Consider the following 26,589-nt stretch of genomic DNA (forward strand, 5'->3'; position numbering starts at 1 on the left):
TTATTCACAGCAGACAATCATGCTACTGACCATGTGAGCAGCGCACACATTCTCACGTTCTTCCACCGTGAATAAATCACGACCCCAATGTATGAGTTTGGCATTCAGGTGAACAAGTAATTTTTACAGACTTCCACATGAAAAAAAAAAGTGATTGTCCAAATAAAGCTTATGGCAATGTTTAAAAAAAGGCAGATGTAGTAAAATCCTTGATCCCTCTGGGGGGGTCTGGGGGCATGCCGCCCTGGAAGAACATTTTGTACATTTTAAAAGATAAATTCATTAATCTGGTGCACTTTGAGAGCTCCAACCCATGTTCAGCGTCCAAACTGAACAAAGAAAAATACTATATTGACTTGTATCTGAATCCACTGTTTAAAATAAATCATCCACCTGCCAACCGCACAATGATATTCTGTAATTTAGATATCTGCACTTGATCATCACATTACAATTATTCAAATTCTCAGTGTTAAGCATGATTAATTATGCATTAAAAGATTTTATGTTTATTAAAACAATTAAAAACGAATTTCATTTATACTTCGTCTTCCAATAATTCAAGTACTTTTCAAGTACCTTTTCAGGAATATCACTATTTTCAAGGTTTTCCAGGCCTTAAATTTCAAAAAGTCAAATTCAAGTATTTCAAGCACTTTAGGCACATTGTGCGAACCCTGACAATATATCTTCTAAACTAGAGAAATAATCAGGTGCATCTATATGATAATACTTAGATAAGTTAACACAATACTGTGATTGCATCGATAATGGGAAATCTGTTTTTGAGTAGCAAACATTCAGTGGGCCAGTCTTTAGGTCTATAGAGTTTCTAGCTGCTTTCAGAAGGAAGAAAACAGTCATACAATTCAAGCAACTGTACCTGTTTGAGGATTCGAGAGAGTCAGGCCTTCCATGCTGCCGTGTGTTAGCCTGCTTGTGTGTGCCACCATCGGTTTGAATGGGTATTACACTCTGCTTTTGAATTACATCATCTCCTTTCAAGGTGTTATGCCCACTTTGACTTGGTGAAACTGAAACATCATTGTCCTCATGCATCAAGAGGTCTGGCTTAATTTCACCAGCTGGAATGAGAATGCTGGGACATTTGCTGTTAGTGTGATCTGAAATGTGTATAAGAACACTATGAGTACTTATAATTCTTTAAATGTGCTGATCAATAAAAAGTGATAAAACATTGATGAATCTTGGCAAGACATGCCAATACATGTGTTTATTGGCAATGTGGAATTAAAAGTAACTGAGCAGGAATTTCAAACCTGGAAGAGCTTGATGTCTTGGCACAGAGTCACCTTCATCCTCTGCAGACACTTCCTCATCCTCATCTCTAGAGTTCATGTACTGTGAGGAATCTCTTGGATCAGTGGTATCTGGGGAAGGACTGCGGGTCGGACACCGCTCAAATGACACAATGTCTGCAGGCTTCTTCACGGTCACAGATCGAGAGGACACTTCAGCATCCTTCAGGGTTGTGTGAGGTGAGTTTAGTTCTTCCCATCTATGCTGCTCTCCTGCCCTCTGAGAGATGTCCCAATCAGACTCCATCTGCTTTTCATGCATGTCACTCAAACATCTGCCCTCAAGGAAATCACCTGAGTTTAGAATGTCATCAGATAAAATGGCAGTGCCGCTGGCTTTTGAAAGATGGGAGTGCATACAAAGGCCACTTTGTAGAGGAGAGAGTGAAGGATGATTAGGTATCAGCTCTGTCTGAGATGGTAAACGTGTGGTTGTGACGACATCATTTCTTGATGAGTGGCTGGAGGTCTGGTGACCCGTGAAGATGACAGCACTCTGTGATGATCCCCGTGTGCTGGGGAGCTGGAACCTGCTCAGGTGCTGTGCAAGTGAAACAAGAGATATGGTAGATGTAAGTGGCGGCAGACAGGAGTTGATGGCAATTAGGGAGGGGCGATTGAACGATATTATTTTCCTTGATAAAATTATAACAAGAGTTATATAAGTGTTCAATGTAATGTTTTTGCACTATGCAAACAATGCTGCGCATGCGTGTTGCAGACGGTCGCACTGGTGGCAATAATTAATAAGTGCTGCCATTTCTGTTGCATATGAGAAACATAAACGCCAAATACACCAAATGAGGAATGACAAAGAGATGATAGTTTGAACCGTGTGCCACACGGAACATTTATCAGTTCGACTCAAAACACAATGCAGCGCAAGCTTAGAGCGAATGCGTTCACTTGCTGACTGTCTCAATCACACAACCACTAAACAGAGCTTTAAGAAACCAGTGAAAAGCGCTCACGTTCGGTGCAAAGTTCTCACATACGACTCACAAATCAAATGCCTCATGATTTCAACTAGTTTAAAGACAGATGAAACAGCACTGACACTCAACAACACTGACACAGAAAACAGGAGAAACACTGAACCACAATGATACAGTGAGAAGGCATTTCAATCCACCATGATTTACTGTAGTAACACTAACGGAAACCATGGGATTGTGGCAGAAATGTGGGATATTATACATTAAGGGCCAGATTCAATAACAGCTTGTGCCAGCGAAAATCCTCTTTTGGCCTGAAAAAAATAAAATAAAAATACTGTCAGGATTTACTAAAGACAAGCAGTGAAAAATTAGTGCTGAAAAGGCGTGGATAATTATTAGTATTTTTTGCAGCTGACCTTGTTGCATATGCATTTGTAGGAGTTTCCTGTTTAGACGCAAAATTTATGGGAGGAGAGTATTTAAATGAATCATGCAAGGTGATTTACTAAGGTTTACGCAAGTCAGTTTACTGGTATTTTTGCATCATTTACCGACCAAAAAAACATGTCTTAAACCAGACGCTAATCTGTGCTGCTCTTGGTAGATTGCGTTGGTCATTATGGAAATGATCCGGCTAAGTCTGTGTTCTTTAATTTGTGTGTTGTCAGCAGATCACGCAGTTTTTTTAAATTCAAATTTTTCAAATTCAAAATATTAACAAAAACTTTAATAGTATATGCGTTACTATGGACACACATGCGTCACATGTAACCATGTCAAAAAGAATGAACTGGCCAAATCCGATGAATACTTTCCCGTTTCAGTTTTCAATATGATCAAGTGTTTACATGTCCTTTTGATCGGATTAGAAAAGGTTTAAACCACCACTTAAAAATCAGAAATTCTGATTTTAAGTGGTGGTTTAAACCTTTTCTAATCCGATCAAAAGGACATGTAAACACTTGATCATATTGAAAACTGAAACGGGAAAGTACAGCACATCAGTCCTTGTTTCGGATTTTCATCCACAGATGCCTTGTTTTGGACACGGGAATTGTGAGCATTTTTACTGCTTGATAAATAGCCTATAAGCAGCACAGCGGTTCATGTACTCGTCATCTCCTAATTAGGACCAGAAATAGATAAATATTATGTCTGCTATTTGAAACAAAGAAAAGCAGCAATGTAGAGAATAGTATGTGCAAACAGCTGGAAACTCTGTATATTCGTACAGTGTATTTTGTGGAACACAAAAATAAAAATTTAGGAAGAATATTCCCATTGCTCTTCTCTCTAAAGTGACAGTGAATGGATGCTTTCAAACTCCAGAAATGACAAAAAAACATATCGAATTTACAAAAGATTTGTGTACTATATTTCAGGCCTTCTAAAGCCATAGGTTTGTGTTATAAACAGACAGAAATTTAAGGTATTTACTGAAAATTCTCCCCTTTGTCATACCGTCATTCTGCACATTCAAACTGGTATGTAGCAACCCGTTAAGATAGACTTGGAATATCACACACTAGTCATGTGAAGTACTTTTTTTGTGTGTGTGTTTTTTTGTGCCATTTTTCAGATCCTTAGAGTCAGTCCCAATAGTCCCTCTATTGTATATTGTGAATGTTCTGGCATCTTCTTTTGTGTACAACAGAGAAAATAAAGTCATACAGGTTTGAAAAAAACAAAAAACAAAACAAAAAACAGGAAGGCGAGAGAATTTTCATTTTTGGATAAACTAACATTTTGAGGGGAACTAACCATTTGATGCATGTCCTTTTGAATACCCATGGGAAGATTTTAGGAAAGTTTTGACAAAAAAAAAAAAAAAAAAAAAAAAGTTAAACATTTTTCAAATACATCTGTAGAAATGCAATATCCTACTTTTCTATATTCACAGAAAAGAAATAAAGTAGAACTACAGAAAAACAACAAAAAAAAGCATGTCAAGTACACCGAGTCAAGAGGTTTACAAAGTGCTAAAATTAATTGGGCGGTCAAGGATATCTCATTGCCAGTAAGTGGGAGCTACATTTCTGCTACATCATTCTCTCATTGCTTTACTTCCACTAGTCCTTGGCCCCAAAACGCAACCCTGACAATTCAGGTTACAGTGGCTTCTTTTCAAATAAACTTTAATCCTAAACATTTCAAGGTATCACTTTTGGAGCTTTTTACACACCGACAAAGATTTCTTTTGGTCAAGGTTAGATTTTCTTCCAACTGTCTGTTCAGCTGAGTGCACTGAGATCAGTGTCTTAACTTTTAATCTTATTAACAATCCTATGCTCCTAAACTCTGCTTCATGACAGAAATACTGCACTATGGTTACGGATGGGTAAGGGGAAAAAAATCAGCACACATAATAAAAAAAAAAATAATAAAAAAAAACATGGCTTCTGTTTCTTTTCTGATAAGGGTCTTAAATACCAACCCGTTAGCTGCTTAATAACATCCACTGTAAACCACGCGGTCTGTCTGGCAGATCCAGTGTAGAAGTAAAAAAAAAAATAAAAAAAAAAAGAAAGAAAGGAAAAAAGAAATGGAGTGAGAGGAAAAGTTAATTTCTTGGCTGAGTGATTCCATCGCTAGCTGCAGGGCAAAGTAGAAAGTGTTTCGCTAAAGTAGCAATTGATTCTTCTATCAATCTGCGGCACGCGCCTGCTCTTCCAAGGAATATATTAAATATGAAAATCATATCCCGTTATCATGGCTTCCCAGCTTTCAGGCTGGTAAGCTCCCCTTAATGAATGCTGCAGCCTCGGGGACATGCACGCAGCCAGTGGTGGCGCCTATGCATAATGGAGTGATTCCTCCCATCTCTGCTCATTACAATATCGGCAGGCTGCAAGGGGGGGTGGGATTTGGGAGGGGGGGATGCGGCACAGTCACAAGTGACTGCTCTAGATGGAATGCTCTAAGTCATTATGAGCTGTCTTCCACATTTCATCCGAGAGAGCTCGAGTCGCTTGAAGAGAGGGAAAGCTACAGCCACGGGCTTGAACTACATTGTCGGCGCAGGCAAAGCAGCTAGGATTAGACACCTGCGGCACTACAGATACGACGAGAAAAATGAACAGCCTCACGACCACCGCTGAGCAATCTACACAACAGCGACTTTTATTCAAGCGACTGACAGAAAGAGTTTGGACGCATATTGTTTTAGCTGTCATACATGTGATGTGCAATACTGCAGACTGTCACAAAGAAAAAATATGACACACGGTCAGTTGGATTGCATTAGCTGTTAGCGGCTTCCGTAATACTTTTTCCTTTCCATTTGTTTTTTTTTCTTCTTCTTCTAATTTTAAATGGCCTTTTAAAAATGTGTAATATCATTTTGTTTTAAGACTGTGATACTCCTTTGTAAAACCAAAGCAGTCATTTGAAGTCATTTGAGCAAAACAGTAATTACTTCAAGCACTTTCCAATTTGCTTTTGATTATAAATTAATTGTGGCCTTTGAACACTGATACCCCATATAAACTGTCAAAAGTGTCTCCTGAAGAGGGAGGCTGAGCTGAATAATGGTTGTGGTATTTTTCTCTACAACTCTCAACTCTCTTCTTTTGAAAAAAAAAAAAAAAAAAAAAAAAACCCTGACACACTTCCATTGGATCCCATCACTGCACTGCAGTTTTATCAAAGGCACACAGATAGCTTTGTAAATTCCTCACTGAACTGTAATTTCCATAGATGACATGATAATTTCCTCTTACCTCGTCCGCTTCTGATTCCCCCCTGCTCCCCGTTTTCTTCTTGTCTTTCTTCAGTCTGGTAATATGATTCTTGTACTCCAACTGAAATGAATTCAAGTCAAATCATTACTAACATAGATCGTTTTCAACTATGTAAGTTACAAAAAATATCTGCTTATAAACCCTAGTTGTAACACGGCACCGGCTTAATAACATGGCAGCCAGAGTGACCACACTTACGAGACACATCACACAAGCAATTTCAGTTTACTAAAATCTATAACCTGTTCTTTCATTAAACATTACAAACAAAGCAATGGAAGAGAAAGATTATGTTTATGCCCCTAAATGTAGCACCAATCAGAGTGTGTATTCCTTTGTGAGTGCCCTTAATAGTGCCTGCCAAGGCTCTTAATCAGTTTGGCGAGTTAACCAGTGGCAGCGATGAGGGCGCTGGGATTACCTCCAACCTCCCACTTCATTCCCGTAAGACAATATCTGCACTCCCAAAAGGGACCAGAGTTACCACTTGCACCAATTTTACACACGATAACACCCAAAGTGGTCCACGCAGTTACAAGCAGACAAATATTAGCATTGTAAAAATCAGAGTGGGGATGAAAAACGACAGGGAAGAAAAGAGTAATTTGAGTCTGACGATATGAGGTGATGAATTTGAGCAATTAAGCAATTGAATTCAATTTAGTGTAGTAAAAGTGATATTCTTTGACTGGCAGCTAGATTAGCAGGTATCTCTTACAACTGCAATTCAAAGCTACCACTGCAGCAACAAAACAAAATACAACACACATGCTCAAAAAGTAGAAAAACGGGTTCCTTTCACAAAAAGGGAAATTCAGAGGCACTTCACTATCTGAATACAGGGCGATTAATTTGTGGTAGTGTAATTAAACAATTTGTCTAATTTGATATTAAGCTGTGGAGCACTGTTCAGTTTTAAGTGACAATCTGACGGAGCTGTTGTTTTCTTTTTCTCATTTGCGTGCAGTGATAAATGAATGCTGGAGTGTTTATGATTGTTCCCAAACAACAATAAGTGTGAATGTTTAAACACTGGAAGACAATTAGACAGACAATTACAGGATTATGGCAATGGTCTAATTGAGGCTCAGAATATATGTCTACGGAAAAAAAAAAAATCTGTGCCTCAAAAGAAAGCCTTATTTGTTTTGTGAAATGCAAACGTTCAGACTACACTAACATTTTTGGTACCGAGCAGCTATCATTTGGGTCACTGCATGTCATGAGAACTATAACGCACAAGACTACGCATTTCATTTCACCTCTTTGATCAGAACAACGCAAACATGTGCTTTGACATGAGCATAACAAAAACTAAAATAACAAAGCAATGTATTTTGTCTAAACCATATCAAAAGTAAATGTTCAAAGATAAAAACTGCATAATTCACACAGAGTCAGTACTATTTTGGGAAGCACATATGATGAATATTGGGACAGATTCAGCTGCTCAAGGTTATTACCCTCTTTTGAAGCAGCCTGCTACAATCAATGGAGAATTCTTTCAATTTCGATGCCAAGTTCTCCACATTCCCAAGAAGCTCAAGGTTGCGTGTCTTTGCTTGCTGCTCTCTCTCGTGCAGCTCCTTGTAATAGCAGCGCATCTTGGCACACTTCGACTTAGTCCTGTGAGCAGGAGACAGACATGAAACGGACAGCTTTGCTACTCTCTTTTTAGAAAGAGGCTGCACTGACTTTGTATTAATGGAAATAAATAAATAGAAACCTGTAACAAATAGGTCAAACATTACTATAAATAGGTTAATGCTAGCTTATTAGTATTACTAATTGCTCCTCACTGTGCAGGACAAACTAAAAAATTGCATATTTGTCAAGAGCCACTTTACAGTAGTACTAATGGATTCTCCACAGCTAAGATGCAGTTTTGTGACTAGCAAAGGGCGAAAATGGATAATGATGGCTAAAATTTTAAAATGAATGATAAATGCTGATCTACTAACCTCTCACACATCCTTGACCATCATGGCCCCATATCAAAATTCTTTATTTTTATAAATGCATTTAATTGAGCCATCATAAAAACAAACTGGTCTCAAGTACTTAAACAGAAACAGATGACCCCAAATCATCAATGAGTGAGTGTGTTGGTTTATCCTGAAATAACCATTTTTACGCAGAACACCTGCTATATGGGTTAAACAATAAAAAAGTATAAAAATTGAAGTAGCAACAAAAGGCGTATGTCACTACAATATAGACTCAATAAAAAAAAAATAAAAAAAAAATAAAAATACACAAGAGGATTAAAAGCCAATGATAAATCAAAGAAATAAGTGAAAACACAATAAATATAATACCATAGTAAAAGATGATAAATATTTCTTTCTGACTTCTTTCAGGTAGTAAAAGAATCCCTAAAAATGTCATCTGAAAGTCGGTGTTGGGAGATAGATGCCCTGAAAACATCAATACATTTGCTTCTTGAGCAGGATTCATCAAGATACAGGCTTTTTTTATGTCTGTACAGTAAATATATACATTTATTTTATTGGTGGTGTAGGGTAGACTATAAATGATCATATACAAATTTACAATTTACACACACACACAAATATATATATATATATATATATATATATATATATATATATATGTTTTTAGATATTTACTATTAATTTCATAATGTAAGGGTCTACTGTTTTTATACTTACAGTCTTTCCTCTGATCTTAAGTAGGCAAACAGTTCTTCTTCCAATTCATGTCTTCTTCTCTCCCTAAACACAAAAATATAGCACCTGCAGCTATCAGAGCTCATATGTAACTTATTATTATTATTATTATTATTTTTAAAAAACTTTCCATTTATACTACAATACTAAATTAGATCAAAAACAAACAAACAAACAAACAATGAACAACATCGATGTATAAGATCTTATGAAATATATAACGTTAGCTAGATATAACAAGAGGAATCCAGGGACGGTTACCAAATATTTACGAACTTTATAATAGTAGAGTAATAGTTCTTTACATCTTTACATGAAGTATAACTTTACATCTTTCACAAAAAAAAAAAAAAAAAAAAAAAAAAAAAACTAACGAGTGAGTGATAGAACAAATATTGTGATATACGGATTCTGAATCAATCTTCCTAAAATGTACGTTAGTAAATTAATTCTGATAAGACGATATCCAAAAGATATAGACAGATAAGAAATCCGACATAGCCTACTACTTGAGCTCACTACTACACACAGATGATATGATTATTAAAAAAATAGTCCTATATGCTATAGAGTCGTTCGGCGCAGTCCCATTGGTTTTCACTCTCGTGCTCACCGAGCACGACAGCTACAGTCCGCGACAGCAGAAATCTACCGCGCTGCCTCATTCAAGGCCCACTTTGATTTACTAACATTTAATCGAGACAATAGAGCATTTATTGAGAATAAGCTAAAGAAAAGAGTACACTGCGTACTTACCGTTCGTGTATGCTCTTTTGAATATTTCCGATATGGTCGAAATACTCGGTGTTGCAGAAAGCCATAGCTGGTGGTTTTGTTCGCTGTTCAGCTCAGTGCGGTAGGGCGCGTTGTTTACAGTGGTTGCCATACGCACCGTTACCCAGGAAACCGCGCGAGAGAGTTAGATTAACTGAAGGGCGCGAATTTCTCTGAGGCGGTGCGAGACACACTTTACCTCGGAAAGAAATACAGCTGAAACCGGGGAGAAAAGGTAAAAAAGACACATTTTACTTAACGTTAACCACGTTAACCTGATATAAAGTGTACAACTAACGTTACCACGTTTTACCTCAGAAACATTAACATTTATCACGAGATGAAAGATAGATACAAATGACAAGTTTTTACTCTGCAACAGACATTCACACGAAATAAAAGGTAAAAACGACAAAGACCATTATTCTTACATTTTACAAAACATGTTGACGTAATGTAATATAATTGAATACTTTAAGGGAAATTATGATTCATAAGACTAACGTACCTAGAAAAGTTATGATCAATTGTTCCTGCAGGCATAGGCTACATTTTATATAAAAACCTCGATTTCCAACTTTTACTGAGTTGAATTGCGGTCTTGATTTAAATAGTATATGACTGAATGCACCAGACCAGGGGTGTGTGTCCCGAAAGCATCGTTAGCAAACTATGGTCGTAAGTCCCATTGAACTCTATTGGTAACGACGGAACTTGCGACCATAGTTCGCTTTGGGAAACGCACCCCAGGCTAGTTGTATAATCATAGCCACCATAGACTGAAAACCATGTGCAAATCCATCAGTCAACACCGTTGCTGAGTATTTTCTCCTTAAAGGATTAGTCCACTTTTAAATAAAAGTTTCCTGATAATTTACTCACCCCCATGTCATCCAAGATTTCTTCAGTAGGAAAGAAATTAAGGCTTTTGATGAAAACATTCCAGGATTATTCTCCTTATAGTGGACTTCAATGGCCTCCAGACGGTTGAAGGTCAAAATTACAGTTTCAGTGCAGCTTCAAAGGGCTTTAAACGATACCAGACGAGGAATAAGGGTCTTATCTAATGAAACGATCGGTCATTTAAAAAAAAAAAAAAAAAAAAAAAATACAACTGTATTCCTTATAAACACAAAATATAGCCTTGCACGTGCTTCCGCTTTCTGCATTCTTCAAAATGCTTACGCTGTTTTGTCCTACGCCTTCCCAATTCTACTTGCGGAACGAACGCGGCGCCAGTTTAGTTTTTTTTTCCGTAAGTATATAAAGCATACAGTTGTATTTTTGTCGAAAATCTCGTTAGATAAGACCCTTATTCCTTGTCTGGTATCTGAAGCGCATCACAAAAATGAACTGAAACTCAGTGAATACTTGCAACACTGACATGAAAGATGTCTTTAGAAAGCTTGAAATGTCAACTTTTGAAGTAAGTCATATTGAAAACAAATTTATATAATCTGTATGAAGCCAACGAGAGGTGCGGTTTCTCACGCGACTGCTAATTATCTATAATGTGACCACATTCACGCGCTGTGCAGCATTCACGCCAATCATCCATGTGCTAACCTGTAAACACCCCCATCACCTTGATAAATAAACCATCAATCTTCATCTTCGTTTTTCATTGAGTTTGGAAGACAAAATAAGTGGAGGTAAAGTATTACTTAATGGCCCAGTTTCACAGACAGAGACAAACATGCATTTTAGTCTGGGACTAGGCTTAAGACTTGTCTGTGAAACCGGGGGAGTGTGTTATCATTACATAAACTTGTACACATTTTACTAGTTGAACTATCACCAGAATAAATTTTGTCAACAGAAACATGTTGAAATATGAAATATTGGCAGGTAGGAAACCTTTCTATTCTAAATAAATATGCATGTATGTAACGATGATGTTTTTATGCTCTATAATGTAAAACAGGACAAAAAAGTAATATGAGTGTGTACACTGTAAGATGATGAAAATTAGAATGTTCCAGTGTTTACTGTGAAATACTATATTTGTGGATATCTGCTCAAACGTATGTGTTTATAATGTACTAAACAATAATGTTTCATAGAGTAAATGTTCTCTGTAAGCACTGTGAGTTTGAGTCACTTACGCAAAATGCGCCAAACATTACGTTTCTACTCCAAACTCCAAACTATAACTCAATTTATAGTTATAGGCTGCCCTAGTGCAGCCCTAATTGCTCCCAATATCAGCATGTTCACAGTTGTTTTGTTGTTGTTTTTTACAGGGACCAGATGCAATTGATGGGTCCTGCTGACTCAGTGTTTGTTTCGGTACCTGGTGCGTTTTCTCCCTTGGCTCGGTTCTTGTAGACATGTGAACATAGCAATCGTGCTCGGACCCACACCAAATAAAATGCTCCGAGACTGCCTGAATGAGGTGGTCTCGGCCCGATTGCAAACGAACTCTGAGGTGGTTTGCTTGTGGTGTGAAAGCAATCCGACCCAACTGACCAAAGAACCAAACTATATCATATTTCATAAAGGGAAATGTGTTATATACAGTGCTCAGCATACCCTTGAGTACACCCCCTTTGAAAAGTAACATTTTAAACAATATCTCAATGAACACAAAAACAATTTCCAAAATGTTGACAAGACTAAGTTTTATAACATCTGTTTAACTTATAACATGAAAGTAAGGTTAATAATATAACTTAGACTACACATTTTTCAGTTTTACTCAAATTAGGGTGATGCAAAAATGACTACACCCCACAACAAAAACTACTACATCTGGTACTTTGTATGGCCTCCATGATTTTTAATGACAGCACCACTTCTGTGGACGACCTGGAGGTCTCTGTGAGATGGTTGCAGTTCCATCTTTTTTAAATTTTTGTACCACTTTTGCTACAGTATTCTGACTAAGTAAAGCTTTGCTGTTCTTCTTGTAGCCTTCACCTTTCTGGTGTAAAGAAATTCATTTCTTTCTTATGTCTTGTGACATTTCTCTTCCATGTGGTGCCATTGCTGACAGCATGAAATGGGAAGGGGTTTTAACACCCTTTTATAGTCAACTGTCTGCTGGACACCTGTGTAATGAATAATTAGACTCACCTGTGGTTGAATTCTTGTTAAATTAGACATTTGTAGTCTAAAATTTAGCTTTGCTCCAGAGACTTTGAGTGGGGTGTACTCATTTTTGCAGCACCCTAATTTGAGTAAAACTGAAAATATTGTTCTCCCAAGTTATATTATTAACTTTACTTTCATGTTATAAGTTAAACAGATGTTATATAAAACTTAGTCTTGTCAACATTTTGGAAATTGTTTTTGTGTTCATTGAGATATTGTTAGGTGTAATTGTTAAATGTTACTTTTTAAAGGGGGTGTACTCATTTGTGCTGAGCACTGTAAAATGCAGCAGTGTCCAATTCTGTGAGTGAGCACATTAATTACTGCAGTTAAAAACCAAAGAGCACCTTTTCATCTTAAAATGTTGTGTAATTGCATTTCTCCATGCAAGAATGCGGTCCCGACGAAGCCTTGATTCCCGCTCTGCTGCATTATAACATTCATATATGGTTTCGACACAGCCTACAAAAACAGCTCTGTGAGATACAGAGAGCGCGCTTGAATTAATACGAATGTAGAATATGATTTAACAGCAGGAATGACGGCTACATTCATATAGTGTTTGCCTGTGTCTCGACAGTTAAAAAAAAAGCCACAATAAGCTCATGAAGTGAACTAGTCAATAATCTTGATGGATGACGCAGAGGAAACTTTGATCAATAAGGGGACAGTTGTACATGCATGTGACTTGCATAAACACATTTTGGTGTGTTTTGAAATATTGCCTTGTGAAAGAGAACTGAACCAAGAAGAAAAGGCAACATTGTAACAAATTAAGTCCCTGTTTCGGAACAATGCAATCGATCTACAGGTGTGAAAACACCCTTAAACATTCATACGATTCTCTTCAAACTGTCATGTCAAGACAAAATCAAGTCACGTCCTGCTTTTTTTGAGAAGCCATTTCACATTTCATTTCCGATATACTTAACAATAAAGCATTGACTGACTTCATAACCAAAAAATACTCGCACATCAATAAACAACAATATTCCATGCTATTCCATTGCCACTGTTATTATTACAGGCTAAAGCGTTTTTTTCTTCTTCTTTTTTTCTGCCATGAGGTCAATTTGTAAGCTAGCCACAAAGTCTTAATCTGGATCCTTTAATGAGTTTCCTTTAAGATTTTAGCAATTTTCAGTTTAAATAAAAAATAAAGTAAAAATAAAGTTTATTTTTAATGTTCGTTAATTAAAAAACCTAGATTTGAGAACACAGGTTTGTGGTCTGACTGTGTGTAATTTGTTACAACAAAATTTGAAGGTCTCTTCAAGTAATTTTAAAGTCAGCATTAAATTGAAATTCACCTTATCTATTTTCTGAATGCATTTTATAGATCTTATTGTGAAAATTCATCTGTGCATGTTTCAAAAATATTGACCTTATAATGTTTATTCAAAATGTCATAACTGGACCTGGAAATGGAAGTCCATTCAACAACTGATGCATATAAGTCCCTACAATTTTTTTTTTTTTTGATAATCTGCTACACTCGGGTGTACATCACAAATCATAAGAAAAGATTTGTTGCTACTTTTGTTGCTCATGACTTTAACCAAATGTATACCTTATTTTGCACAAATCAAAACCCACCTTTCTAAAAATTAGGGCTGCCCTATAATTGTCAGAGATCGGCCAGGCTCCATCACCACCTAATCACAGAAGTCACAATCAACAGAATACTAATCACCCGCACCTGAACGTCATCACCATCATCATCACAAGCATTATTCAGCGCACACTTCACCACAGCACTCTGTCTGGTCTCAGCTTCGAGAAGGACTTACCTGATCCACTTACCTCTAAGCTCCAGCGTTCCTACATCGCTCCCGATCCTCTATGTCTCCAGCGTCCTCCTGTGTGTCTTCGTCTCCAGCTTAATCACTTCCAGGACTCCATTATATTCCACCATACTCACCGAAGTGTGTGCTCGACTGCTTAGCTCCACAATCTCGTCCATCCATCTGCAAAACAAAGAACTGTCAGTATACTCATTCAATATTACCATCTTGCTCATTCTACATTACTCACTGGCTTGTTTGTCATACCTGCCTCGATCAATAAAGCTTCATATTGACATTTTTGTGAGTCTGTGTTCCATAACAGAAGACCAGACCAAATTACCGTTTGAATATGAGTGCACCGGATTCCTTCCAGGAGGTCCTGTACGCTCTCAAGCGAGCACTCTCGGGCACTACTTGCGCATAACCCGTCACTGCCTTCACCTTCACCGCCGGTATCCAGTCCCATGGCCTCACCAGCGCCGTACTCTGGCTCGGCGGAGGACTGCGATGGATTCCTCCTTCAGGGTTCGCTGGCCCTAGAGATGCAGTCGCACTGTTTCCCCACCGAGAGAGCGAAAATCATCTACATCATTACCTTGCTAAAAGGAAGAGCACTCCACTGGGCCCAAAAGATATGAAATCAAGGTGGTATGGTGACACAAACACTGGATCGCTTCACCTCTCATTTTCGTGAGGTCTTTGGGGTTCCTGACGGCGATTAATATGTTGGTGAGCAACTATATCATCTTTCTCAAGGAGAAATGTCTGTCTCTGAATATGCTCTTCAGTTCAGAACTTAGCAGTGGCCAGTGGTTGGAATGAGTGCTCTCTCATCACCACTTATCGTCAAGGGTTAAATCCTCGGTTGCGACTGCATCTGGCTGCATACAACGACACCATCAGGCTAGAGCGCTTCATCCATGTCTCCATCCACACCGATTGTTGTATGCAGCCCTGCCTGGAAGCCCTGCAGGCCAGCCCTCTCCACCTTATCCACGCTGACCCAGGGTCTTTGTTTGTATTGCGGTTCTGGGGGACATGTTATCACAGCCTGTCCCATTCATCCACCTTGGCCTATGGTGAGTGTCATCCATTCTGTATCTGTTAATAACAAGCCACTCACTGCTGAAGTTATTCTTACTGCCTCCAATGTTTTCCTTTCAGTACATGCCCTTCTCGACTCTGGGTCAGCTGGAAACTTCATCTCCGAATCCCTCTGCCGCCAGCTCAACCTCAAGAAGAGGCCCATTAAGACTCATTACCAGGTCCAGCCTGCTACGCCCTTCTTAGTGACATCTTCTGCCCCATACGGGCGTCGTTGTTTTTTCTCTCCGCACTGGCCATGGGACTGTGCCATCAACGTCCTTCCGGATGAGCCAGTGCCCCACGGAAAGATTTATCCTCTCTCTCCCTAAACAGAAGGCCACAGAGGAGTACGTAGAAGAGGCTATTCAACAGGGTTACATCCGCCCTTCCATTTCCCCTGCTGCTTAGAGTTTTCTCTTCGTGGCATAGAAGGACGGAGGCTTGCGGCCCTGCATTGACTACAGAGCACTCAACAAGATCACCGTAAAATTCCGGTACCCTCTTCCCCTCGTCCCAGCAGCACTGGAACAACTTTGTGGAGCAGCCATGTTCACCAAGTTGGACCTCTGCAGCACATACAACCTCGTCCAGATACGTGAGGGGGATGAGTGGAAGACAGCCTTCGTGACCCCTACTGGACACTACGAGTACCTTGTTATGCCGTATGGCCTGGTCAGCGCCCCTTCCGTATTCCAGGACTTCATGCACAAAGTGCTCTGGGAGTTCCTCCATTGCTTTGTGATCATTTACATTGATGACATCCTAATCTACTCCCGGAACCTGGCCGAACATCGCCAGCATGTTGCAGAGGTCCTCCGACACCTGAGATAACACCAACTCTACCTCAGAGCCGAGAAATGCTCCTTCCACCAATCCTCCACCCAGTTTCTCGGCTATAACATCAGTGAACACGGCATCCAGATGGACGAGGGGAAGGTCGAGGCAGTACGCAACTGGCCAACACCTTCAAGCATCAAAGAGCTTCAACGTTTCCTGGGATTCTCAAATTTCTACTGTTGCTTCATACAGAATTTCAGCTCCATCACCACTCCACTCACCAACCTTCTCCGCAATAAGCCCAAGTCTCTATCCTGGACACCAGCCACCACCCAGGCTTTCCAGAGCCTCAAAGACTCCTTGACCAATGCACCGCTCCTCATACATCCTGTCCTCAACAAGCCTTTCATCGTCAAAGTCGATGCATCCACCACCGGGGTAGGAGCTGTGCTTTCTCAGCAGCAGGGGAATCCAGCAGGACTCCATCCATGCGGCTTCTTTTCAAAGAAGCTCTCCCTGGCGGAGATGAATTACGACATCAGGAACAGAGAGTTACTGGCCATCAAGCTCACATTGGAGGAGTGGAGGATGGAGGAAGCCAAGGAGAAGTTCACCGTTCTCACTGATCACAAGAATCTCCACTATCTCCGGGACGCGAAACGTCTCAACCCCGGACAGGCAAGATGGGCTTTATTCTTCACACGGTTCACTTTTTCCATCTCCTATCGCCCAGGCAACAAGAACCTTAAGGCAGATGTTCTATCCCATCTCCATACCCCAGAGGAGAGCACCGAAGAGCCTGAGTCCATCTTGCCTACACAACTAACTCTCTTTCCCATCCAGTGGTCCCCCGACCAACAGATCTCCTCCTCCAATGCTTCCGAGCCATCTCCACTGGGGTGTCCTCCCGGCCACACCTATGTTCCCAGAGCTCAACGTAACAACCTCACGCACTCGGCTCATTCCTCTGTGGGAACTGGCCATCCCTGGGCCAACCATACTCTCTCACTGCTGCAAGATCACTTCTGGTGGCCCCACGTGGCCAGGAATGTGAGAAGGTTCATTCAGGGATGCCCCGACTGCACCATCCCCAAAATCCCACGCCATCTTCCAAATGGTAAACTTCTTCCTTTGCCTGTGCCACAACACCCTTGGTCACACCTAAGAGTAGATTTTGCCACCGACCTACCTCCATCGGAAAGTAGTACATGTATCCTAGTCATCGTTGACCGATTCTCTAAATCATGTCGTCTGATTCCTCTGAAGGGCTTACCTTCTGCCATGACTAAAGCGGAACTCCTCTTCAATCATGTATTACGGTATCCCAGAGGACATCATGTCAGACAGAGGCCTGCAGTTCATCAAACCCTAACCCAGGTATGGAAAGCCATATTCAAGATCCTAGGTGTGGCCGCCAGTCTGTCTTCAGGATACCATCCACAGTCAAACGGGCAAGCTGAAAGGAAGATTCAGAAGATTGGGCGCTTCCTGAGAACTTTCTGCCACGGCCACCAGAACTCTTGGAACCAATTCTTAGGCTGGGCCAAGTACGCGCAGAACTCTCTCTGCCAAGCTGGCACTGGATTGCCTCCCTTCCAGTGCGTACTCGGATTCCAGCCTCGGATTCCGGACTCCGTCGACCATTGGTTCCGAGAGAGTGAGAGGGTCTGGGACATTGCACATCACCACCTGCAGTGGGCAGTGCGCAGCCAGCAGATCCAGGCTGATGCCCAAAGAGCTGAGACACCAGTACTGTCAGAGTACTCTCAGAGATTGGCCAGACTTCATCACCACCCAATCACAGAGGTCACAATCACCAGAATACTAATCACCCGCACCTGAACATCATCACCATCATCATCATCATCACAAGCAGTACTTAAGCACACACTTCACCACAGCACTCTGTCTGGTCTCAGCTTCGAGAAGGACTTACTTCATACTCCAAGATCCACTTACCTCTATGCTCCAGCGTTCCTACATCTCTCCCGATCCTCTGTGTCTCCAGCATCCTCCTGTGTGTCTTCGTTCTCTCTAGCATCATCACTTCCAGGACTCCATTCCATTCCACCATACTCACCGAACTGTGAGCTTGACTGCTCAGCTTCACGATCTCCTCCATCCATCTGCAAAACAAAGAACTGTCAGTATACTCATTCATTATTACTATCCTGCTCATTTTACATTACTCACCTGCTTGTTTGTCATACCTGCCTTGATCAATTAAGCTTCATATTCACTTTGACATTGTGAGTCTGTGTTCCGAAACAATAATAGTTGATTAATCGTTAGTCGACTAGATGGGGCTTAGTTAGTCAGTTAGTCGCAGAAAAAAAAAAAAAAATCATTTTTGGCGAAGTCACGCAGTCTGTGAGGGATAGATATTTAACAGTGGGTCCTTCTAGTAATAACAATATATCGGGCAGGAAATCCAAACTTTCGCCTATCATCTATTGAGATCAAATATAGCTTATAATTTGAAACTTGTAGTAGCAACTTAGCAACTCTACATGGCTGCTCGCTCTAACATTAACTTGGATAAATGTGCGCTATTATTCAATATATCCAAGTGTTTGTGTGGAGTATGGAAGCTGAAGTATTAGCATGCTTACTGCAAGGCATTTTTTTTTCTGATAACAGCATAAAAAACTTAAAATACTCTGTCATTTTTGGTCAATACATCATTCGAAACGGTCTTTCGAAAGGATCTACTTTTATTTGTGTATTTTTTTTTTTTCTTGTATACTTTTGTGTACTTGCTATTTTTCCCCAACAAATTCATAATCATTACTTTTGCCGGTGCTTTGCGGCAAACTGTATTGTAATTTTTTTATTGTTATATGTTTTCTTACTGTCTTTTAGGGTGACTTTTAACATCTGTCCTGGGACTGCAGATGAAAAATAGCCTTCTGGCTAACTCTGGCATATTGGCAGAAAAGTTTATTAATATGCACTGTCCCTGTAATAAATAAATAAATAAATAAAGCTTTATACGTGTACAGGAATAGAATATATTACGCCTATATATATATTAGACACTCATTATTGTTTAGCATTCTCTTCAGTATATATTTAAGTAATTAAATTAATATAAACATGCAATTAGTTGACTAATGGCTTAAATGAACAACTAATAGTTGACCAGAAAACTCTTTAGCTGGGGGCAGCCCTACTAAAAACCCATAAGGTATAACTAAGGAAGCTCATGGCTTGAAAAATACTATTTCTCTTCTGTTTTGGGACCATAAATTGAACAGATCTATCGAAATTTCTGCTTCACAAGTGTGGAATTGTGACCTATTAAGACCTATTGCTAACTGCAATAGGTTGATCTACTTGGTCACTGGGTGGAATCTTGAATCTCTGTTTCATTGTATCTTCTTTTCAACGCTGCGATTCTCTCTATGGGCTCCTCCACATTCTTCATAATGAAGGCTTGTCCACAAGGTAAGCACACAGGTGTCACTGCGTTCAAAAATAACTGCACACTCCCATAACCCTCATCCAAATGGTCCACTAAATTATCTTTTCTATTTCTAGCTGTGTGGTGTCCACATCGAAAAAAGGCAGCTTTGTTTGAGTTTCATGTGTCTATTAGGTATTTCTATCAGCACAAAGGCAGACGTCAGTTAGATAGACGCTCAGAACATGAAGGTAAGTGTCTCTCAAGTTGATAGAGGTGAGTAATCAAGCATTGTCAGGGATACGGTGACAACACTACTGGCTGTCAATTGAGATTCGCTTTAGGTGGTAATCTTCCGGATTCTTACCATTTCACCAAGATAAGACAGAAAGAAGTTAAACCCACTTACTGTAAATTGCTCTCCTATTCTGACATCTATTACACATGTTGGCAGTTTTCTCCATTTCTCAACTAGCCTATTCTACTATAAAGAAGGAAACTCCCCTCAGAACGGCGAATTGAGACCACTAACCTACGGTTGCAGTTGCCATTTATTGGCATTATATGTTATGGTGATAGAAAGGAAAAAGCAAAAAGCTATTTTTTTTTTTTATATATAAAAGGACAGGAAATATACGACTGCACACTTGTACAGCTCCATTAGTGACATCATAAGAGAATATGGAGACATGATCTGAAATTTGTCCATCCTGTGCTAGTACAAAGCAATAAAGAACAACTTCCAAATATTCTAAATTTCATCAATTTTTTTATAGATTTTTGTGGTGGCACATTTAGTGTGATATGCAGTTCTCAATGAACTGGAACAGATTATTGCTTTGATATGTAGATGTAGTAGAAAAAAAAAAAAAATCAACAAAATGAGGGCTATCAAGAATGTGATGTTGCACATCCACAATATTTTAATCTAAAAGTAATGAATTTTCAATGTGGTGTGAGGATCTCCCAGAGAGCCCAAGTGATTGACCGTGTTGAGTGATTAGGTTACAGACTGTGATCTTATCCTATTAGAAGATGATGTCTTCTAATTATTCATGAGAGCATGTGGCACTTTCCTATGAAAGATGTTTTAAACTGTGAGATCTTGTACTTTAGTTCAGAGTTGAGAATTGGGAATCACATTTTTTGTTTGTTTCAAATAGAGATTCTCCAGTGATTCTGAACAGATAACTTGTTACTGCCTACGCCTTGAGTGTGTGTTCGACGTCATGTCTCCCCTAATCTTTCTCTCTGAGTCTGATTGTTTAGGTCCACCCCTGTGCACCTGAGTCTCATGGCATGAGTGCTGATTAACTATATTAGGACGCTGAAGCCGAGCATGGCAAGGGAAGGAGATCTAACGGCAAACAAGCTTTATTACCCTTTTTTTTCTCTCTCTTAATTTTGGTTTGTTAATCTTTGTTGCATTTATACTTTGGAGTTGTTCTGTTGTCTGTTTGTGTTTATTATCTTTCGTTAATTATTTTGGAAACATTTTAATTTTTCTTTCTTGTTTTGATATGTTTCCTTTGTGTTATGTTTAGTTTTGTTATATAAATAAATGTTTTTTGTTTGTTTGTTTGTTTTTGCATTGTATTTTGGATTCACGTGTCCTTTATGTTGTTCCCCTTTCTGGCTAATTTAAATAGAGGTTCGTAACACAACTAAACAAAATAACAGGATATACTAGAGGACTGACAAAATGTTGATTGCTGCAGTCTTTTTAAAGATGTTTAATTTGAATGAATTATTAAAAAACAGTTTGAATGATTTAATAACTCACTTATAAAGCCTTCACTTGTTTCATTACATGGTAAATCAGCTTTTTTGAGCAAATCTCTTTAATGAATGATTCAATGACAAATACATTTTTTAACAGTCACTTGTTGCTACCTACTGGTGTAACGATGTAATTGTACAATCTTTATCTGAAGCATCAAGTTATTTTGAAAAAGTGATTTGCTCCATTTTGATCACTACCGTAGACATAAGTGTATCCAAACTATAATTTTATTCCAGTACTTCTGTGATAATTTGAATATTTGTAACACAGAAATAACAATACTGTGTGGTTAAAAAAGACTGTTTGTGAAGCTGTTTCCTATATATAACTGCTTTGCCCGGTGGCAGTGGCAGCGCAAATGCAGATTTAAATATCCCAGTAACATTGTCAAATGTTTAAATAGACACAGGTGAATTGTTGTCATTTGTGAATTGTTGTCAGATGCCCACGGAATAAGATCCAATCTTGATCCCCTGAATCGAGATTGCAATATTTTAATGATTAATTGTGCAGCTGTATTTCAGAGACACATTAATGCATACAAGTGAGTGTTTGTTTTTCTTTTGCAAGAGTTTGAGGGTGTTGCGTAGCTTTCACCAAGATCATTGTTCCTATGTAATGATTGTATTTCTGGGTGGCATAAATTAAATATAAGACACCAATGCAACCCTTTTGTACTGTGAATGCAACCAGTCAATTGACTTGTATTTGTAAATAAAAGCCAGAAAATAAGTGTCAAAACTTAAGCCAAAATTTAATAGCGTGTTTGTTAATATTTTTGATGTAGAGTACAAGTGCAAAAGATGTTTGTATTTGTGTGATGTACTCTGAGCTTACAAAACCATGTTGTAAGGATAGCACAGACTCACACAGGTAAGTGAACCACAAGCAGTTTATTTGTACAATTGGAGACACAGGAAAAAATTCAGTTTAATTGTAAAGCAGCACTTGCATGAAACAACTGGACATTAATTTATTTCTTTTCACCAGGTGCAGACGATGACTGAAGGATTCCAGGAGACGAGACAAAAGGTAAGGAGCAGACACTGGAGACAACTAGAGAAATGTAAGGGACCTCGCTGGAGTAGAAAGGATGTGGGTAGGTGAGTCTGTAATCCCAAATGAGGCCAGACACTGACTGATACATGAGACCTATTTTTATTGTGGAGTGAATTGGAGTAATACTAACTAACAGTTATGGTTGGTTATTAGACTGTAGAGTTTGATGTTTGTATATCTGGAGCAGTGGAGCCTGGTGTGCATTATCCCCCCCACGGGCCGCTCTTGTGGACCGATGCTTCCAAAGCCATGGTCGACCTTTTCCCCGTGGAGGACAGTATGGACGTGACTCTTGGAAGGTGGAAAGCAGAGTAGGATGGATCTAGAATGTCATTTTGAAGTACCAAGGATTCATCTGGTCCATAGCCCTCCCAGTCTACAAGGTACTCCTTGATGTAGGCGAGACCATCTTCTAGGAGCAGCCCCCACTGGACCAAGCTCTGTGGAAGAGGGTGAGATAGAGGGTTGATAAGGTTTTAGTCTAGATACATGAAATGTGGAATGAATTTGGTACTGAGGAGGGATCTGAAGCTAGAATGTCACAGGATTTATCTGTCTTTGGATGGTGAAGGGACCAAAGTCTGTATAGGAGGCTTGATGTCCTGCGTTGAGAGCCATGCCTTCTTTCCGGTATGTGGTATGTGGGAGGGTTTGACCTCCGGCATCGGCATTGCTTTTTAGCGTTGCACTGGCCATTGGAGATGACTTTAAACTAGTGGTCAACACCTGGTAAATCAGATAGTTCTCCTGACCATGGAATGAGCAGTGGTTGGAAGCCGAATACTCATTGAAATGGGGTGAGTTTGGTAGACAGTTGGCAGTGGGAATATTGTGTGCACTCGGTCCAGGGTAGAAATTGATTCCAGGTGTTCTGGCGGTGATGATAGAAGGTTCTCAGAAACTTCCTGATTAAAATTCACCTAAATTTCCCTCTCTTTTTGCCCACTGGTTTGATGATGATTGCCAGAAGATAAGCTGACTGTCACACCTAGAAGGGAGGAAAAGGATTCCACACACGAGAGATAAATTGAGGCCCTCTGTCGGAAATAATATCTTCAGGCAGCGCTTAATTTGAGCTGGATCCTGTTCCGGAAAATGGCAGATTTCGGATTTTTATGTTCCGGTATTTGTTTTTAAACGATCCACAATTAACAAGTGCTTTACATGGTGATCATGTGTGCGCACATGTGAGAGAGCTAGACAGAGCAAGCACCGGTTTATGCAGATGTATTTGGAGGTTGTTTTGCTAATGTCCCTCCACATATGTATTTTTATTAATCAGCTTTCTTAAGTTCAAAATCACTCTCATTGTTTGGTGCTGTTTATTGTTTTGCGTGCAGTGAGCAGTGTAAGTTTGAGGATAGTCACGGGGCCGAGAGCCGTGAGAGCAGAGCGAGGCCAGTGGTGTTAATGAGCATCACCTGCGTGCCGCACCAGCCTTGAGTTTCTCATGGATTGACGACAGTGGACGAAAAGAAGACCAGGTCTGGACTTTATGTTTTGTTTATGTGTGTATGCAGCTGTTGTCCCATGAGTTTTTGTGTGTTTATTTTGATATTAAAGTTACGTGAAACGTTCGCCGGTCCTGCCTCCTACTTCCCTTATCAGCGAACTGTGTTACAGTGTGGTTTGATGGACACCCTGGAGGAGCTGGCTCAGTGTTGGTGGCTTCAGCATTGTCCTCATCCAGGGACACATAAATCTTGAATGAAACGATGGGCTTGAGTTTATCAGGACTTTTAGAGGGGGAATGAATATGGGAAAGTGCATCTATTTGTAGACGAGGAGGATTCCCCTGCTGCTGAGAAAGTATAGCCCTCAAGCCTGTAGTAGATGCATTGACATTCACTGTGAATAGTTTTTGCAGATCAGAATGGATGTTTCTGGAAGGCGTCAAAGTCTTCCATGGTCCAGGACAGAGACTTGGGCTTTCATTTGACAAGTGTTGTTAGGGGAGATGTCAGGGTACTGTTATGATAGATGATGGATGAATTTCCCCTCGTCCATCTGGATAACCTCACAGCTGATGTTGTATCCCAGGAACTGGATGGCACTGGATGGTGGAACGAACAATTTTCTGCATTCAGATACAGAAGATATTTCTTTAGCTTACTCAATGCTAGTGCAACATGATGGCGATGTTCGGCCAGCTTCCGTATACCAGAATATCATTGATGTAAACCAGTTTGTGGAGGTACTCCTCGAACACCTCATTAATGAAGCCTTGGGACACAGAGAGGACATTCATGACATGACCTTACAACATGATTCATGGTGGCCTTTAATGGTCACAAAGGCGGTCTTCCATTTATCCCCACTACGGATCCAAATGAGGTATTTGTATGCACTGTGTAGATCCAGGTCACTCCACGCAGTAGTTCCAGGGCAGCCAAACAAGGGGAAGAGATTTCGACAGTTACCTTGTTCAGGGACTGGTATTCTATACAAGGTCGCAAGCCTCTGCCTGTTTTTGCAACAACAACAAAAAAGTTTGAAGCAGCAGAGGAGGTAGATGGATGGATATAACCTTGACAATGGCTGGATGTAACCATGGCCTTTTGCTTTTTGATAATGGATAAATCTTTCAGCAGGGCACTGTCTCACCAAGCAGAAGATTTATTGCACAGTCACAAGGTCAATGAGGATATAATTAAGTGGCCTGTTGGGGGCAGAAGACATCCTGACATATGAATGGTGAATGAGCCAAGTATGCCTCAGGATGACATCTGTGGTGGAGCTTTCCAGAACCAAAAGCACAATATTCTTCATGTGTAACAGACCAACTTAAAGGCTGATGGGTCCTACAAAGAGGTGAATGGTTCTTCGATTTAAGGGTTGACCAGTTAATATGTGGAACGAAGAGTCATGGGTTCTTTTCCAGAGGTTGAGTTTGTGGCAGAGCTCCCCAGAGATGAAATTGCAGACTGACACCGATTTGAGGAGAGCGGATACTGAAATCACAGTATCAGTGACACAATCATAGTATATACATTAGCAGTATTTAGAGTCACTCGGGTTAATAAAGGCAAGAGTGTAACAATGGGACTGGCTACAAAACTCACTAGCAGACATGGAGCTCAAATGGGACACTGTGTGTCGTCAACCACCGTAATGCAAGCAGAGTGTCTGGGTGAGCCAATGGTGATGCTCTGCAGGGGAGGGTCAAAATGAGTACATAGCTTCATGTCCTGGTTCTGGAGAGCTCATAGATGGTGAGTATTGGCTGATTCCTGGACGGAAGTGGACATACGATGAACAACACGGATGGAGAGTTGATAAATCTTTCTAGACCCGTGGTGTCATCATAAGCAGCCGCATAATGCAGCCGCAACGAAGGCTCCAAACCTTGGGGATTGGTGGTCATTAATGCTGCTTCGTTCTAGCTACTAAAGTGCAAAACTTGAGAGCATAGTTGATTTATATAAGATTTCTCTTGCAGAATATTGTATAATTGCTCACTCACTGTTGAGTCACCAACAGGATGCCCAAACATTTCTTTTAAGTGAGAGAGGAAATTATCAAGTGACTAAGTTACTGGTCCATCCCAATGCCAAATCGACTGGGTCCACTGAAATCGCTTTACCAGTGAGGAGAGATTTTAAGAATGATATTTTGGCTCGATTGGTGCGGAAGTGGTGTGGCTGCATCTCTAGATGCTCACTAGAGAACATTGAAGAAGGAAACCACTGCAGTCCTCTGCCGATCCAGAGTAGGGTGCTGGATTGACCACGGAACTGGCAACATGCTGTGACTGCGTGGGTGAAGGAGGGTTAGCAGATGTAGGGAAAACACCCTAGGAAGTAAAATTAGCTCAAATGAAATATTTAGGGAATTATAAAGAGTTGTTTAGATTACGACCGAGCAACTGATTCGTCCAGCGTTCATTTGCTCGAGCCGTAATAAGCTCTTGTAACGGATATAAATATCCAACAATCGTGAAAACACTGATTAGAGCACGGTAACTTGATCACAGTTTAAGACATTAAATCATAAAGCACATAATACAAGACACTTTCCTTTTAAAATCTACAAGAGATTTTATTTATTCTAACACAAACTAATCTAACACAAAGGCACGCACATACACACACACACATTCATACGCGTTGCAGTAAGAAGGAAATGAGAGAGAAAGAGTTT

The 26,589-nt window shown here is 39.9% G+C and overlaps 1 protein-coding gene across 3 annotated transcripts in view; it reads right to left on the minus strand.

The window, feature by feature from the left end:
• kiz (kizuna centrosomal protein) overlaps positions 1-9,553 on the minus strand; it is a 31,334-nt gene extending 21,781 nt beyond the window's left edge. For 2 of the 3 annotated variants that reach the window (XM_067367409.1, XM_067367407.1), the window contains exons 1-6: positions 9,444-9,553; positions 8,670-8,732; positions 7,461-7,623; positions 5,977-6,057; positions 1,281-1,860; positions 884-1,124 (exon numbers count right to left, since the gene is read on the minus strand). In XM_067367409.1, the coding sequence (XP_067223510.1) occupies positions 884-1,124; positions 1,281-1,860; positions 5,977-6,057; positions 7,461-7,623; positions 8,670-8,732; positions 9,444-9,508 (1,193 nt within the window). In that variant the 5' untranslated portion in view covers positions 9,509-9,553. Of the gene's footprint in view, positions 1-883; positions 1,125-1,280; positions 1,861-5,976; positions 6,058-7,460; positions 7,624-8,315; positions 8,415-8,669; positions 8,733-9,443 lie in introns of all 3 variants that reach the window. The other variant, XM_067367410.1, reaches the window with a different exon arrangement.
• Between the last annotated feature and the right edge of the window lie 17,036 nt (positions 9,554-26,589).

The sequence above is a fragment of the Chanodichthys erythropterus genome, chromosome 18 (assembly GCF_024489055.1).
Source record: "Chanodichthys erythropterus isolate Z2021 chromosome 18, ASM2448905v1, whole genome shotgun sequence".
Taxonomy (NCBI): domain Eukaryota; kingdom Metazoa; phylum Chordata; class Actinopteri; order Cypriniformes; family Xenocyprididae; genus Chanodichthys; species Chanodichthys erythropterus.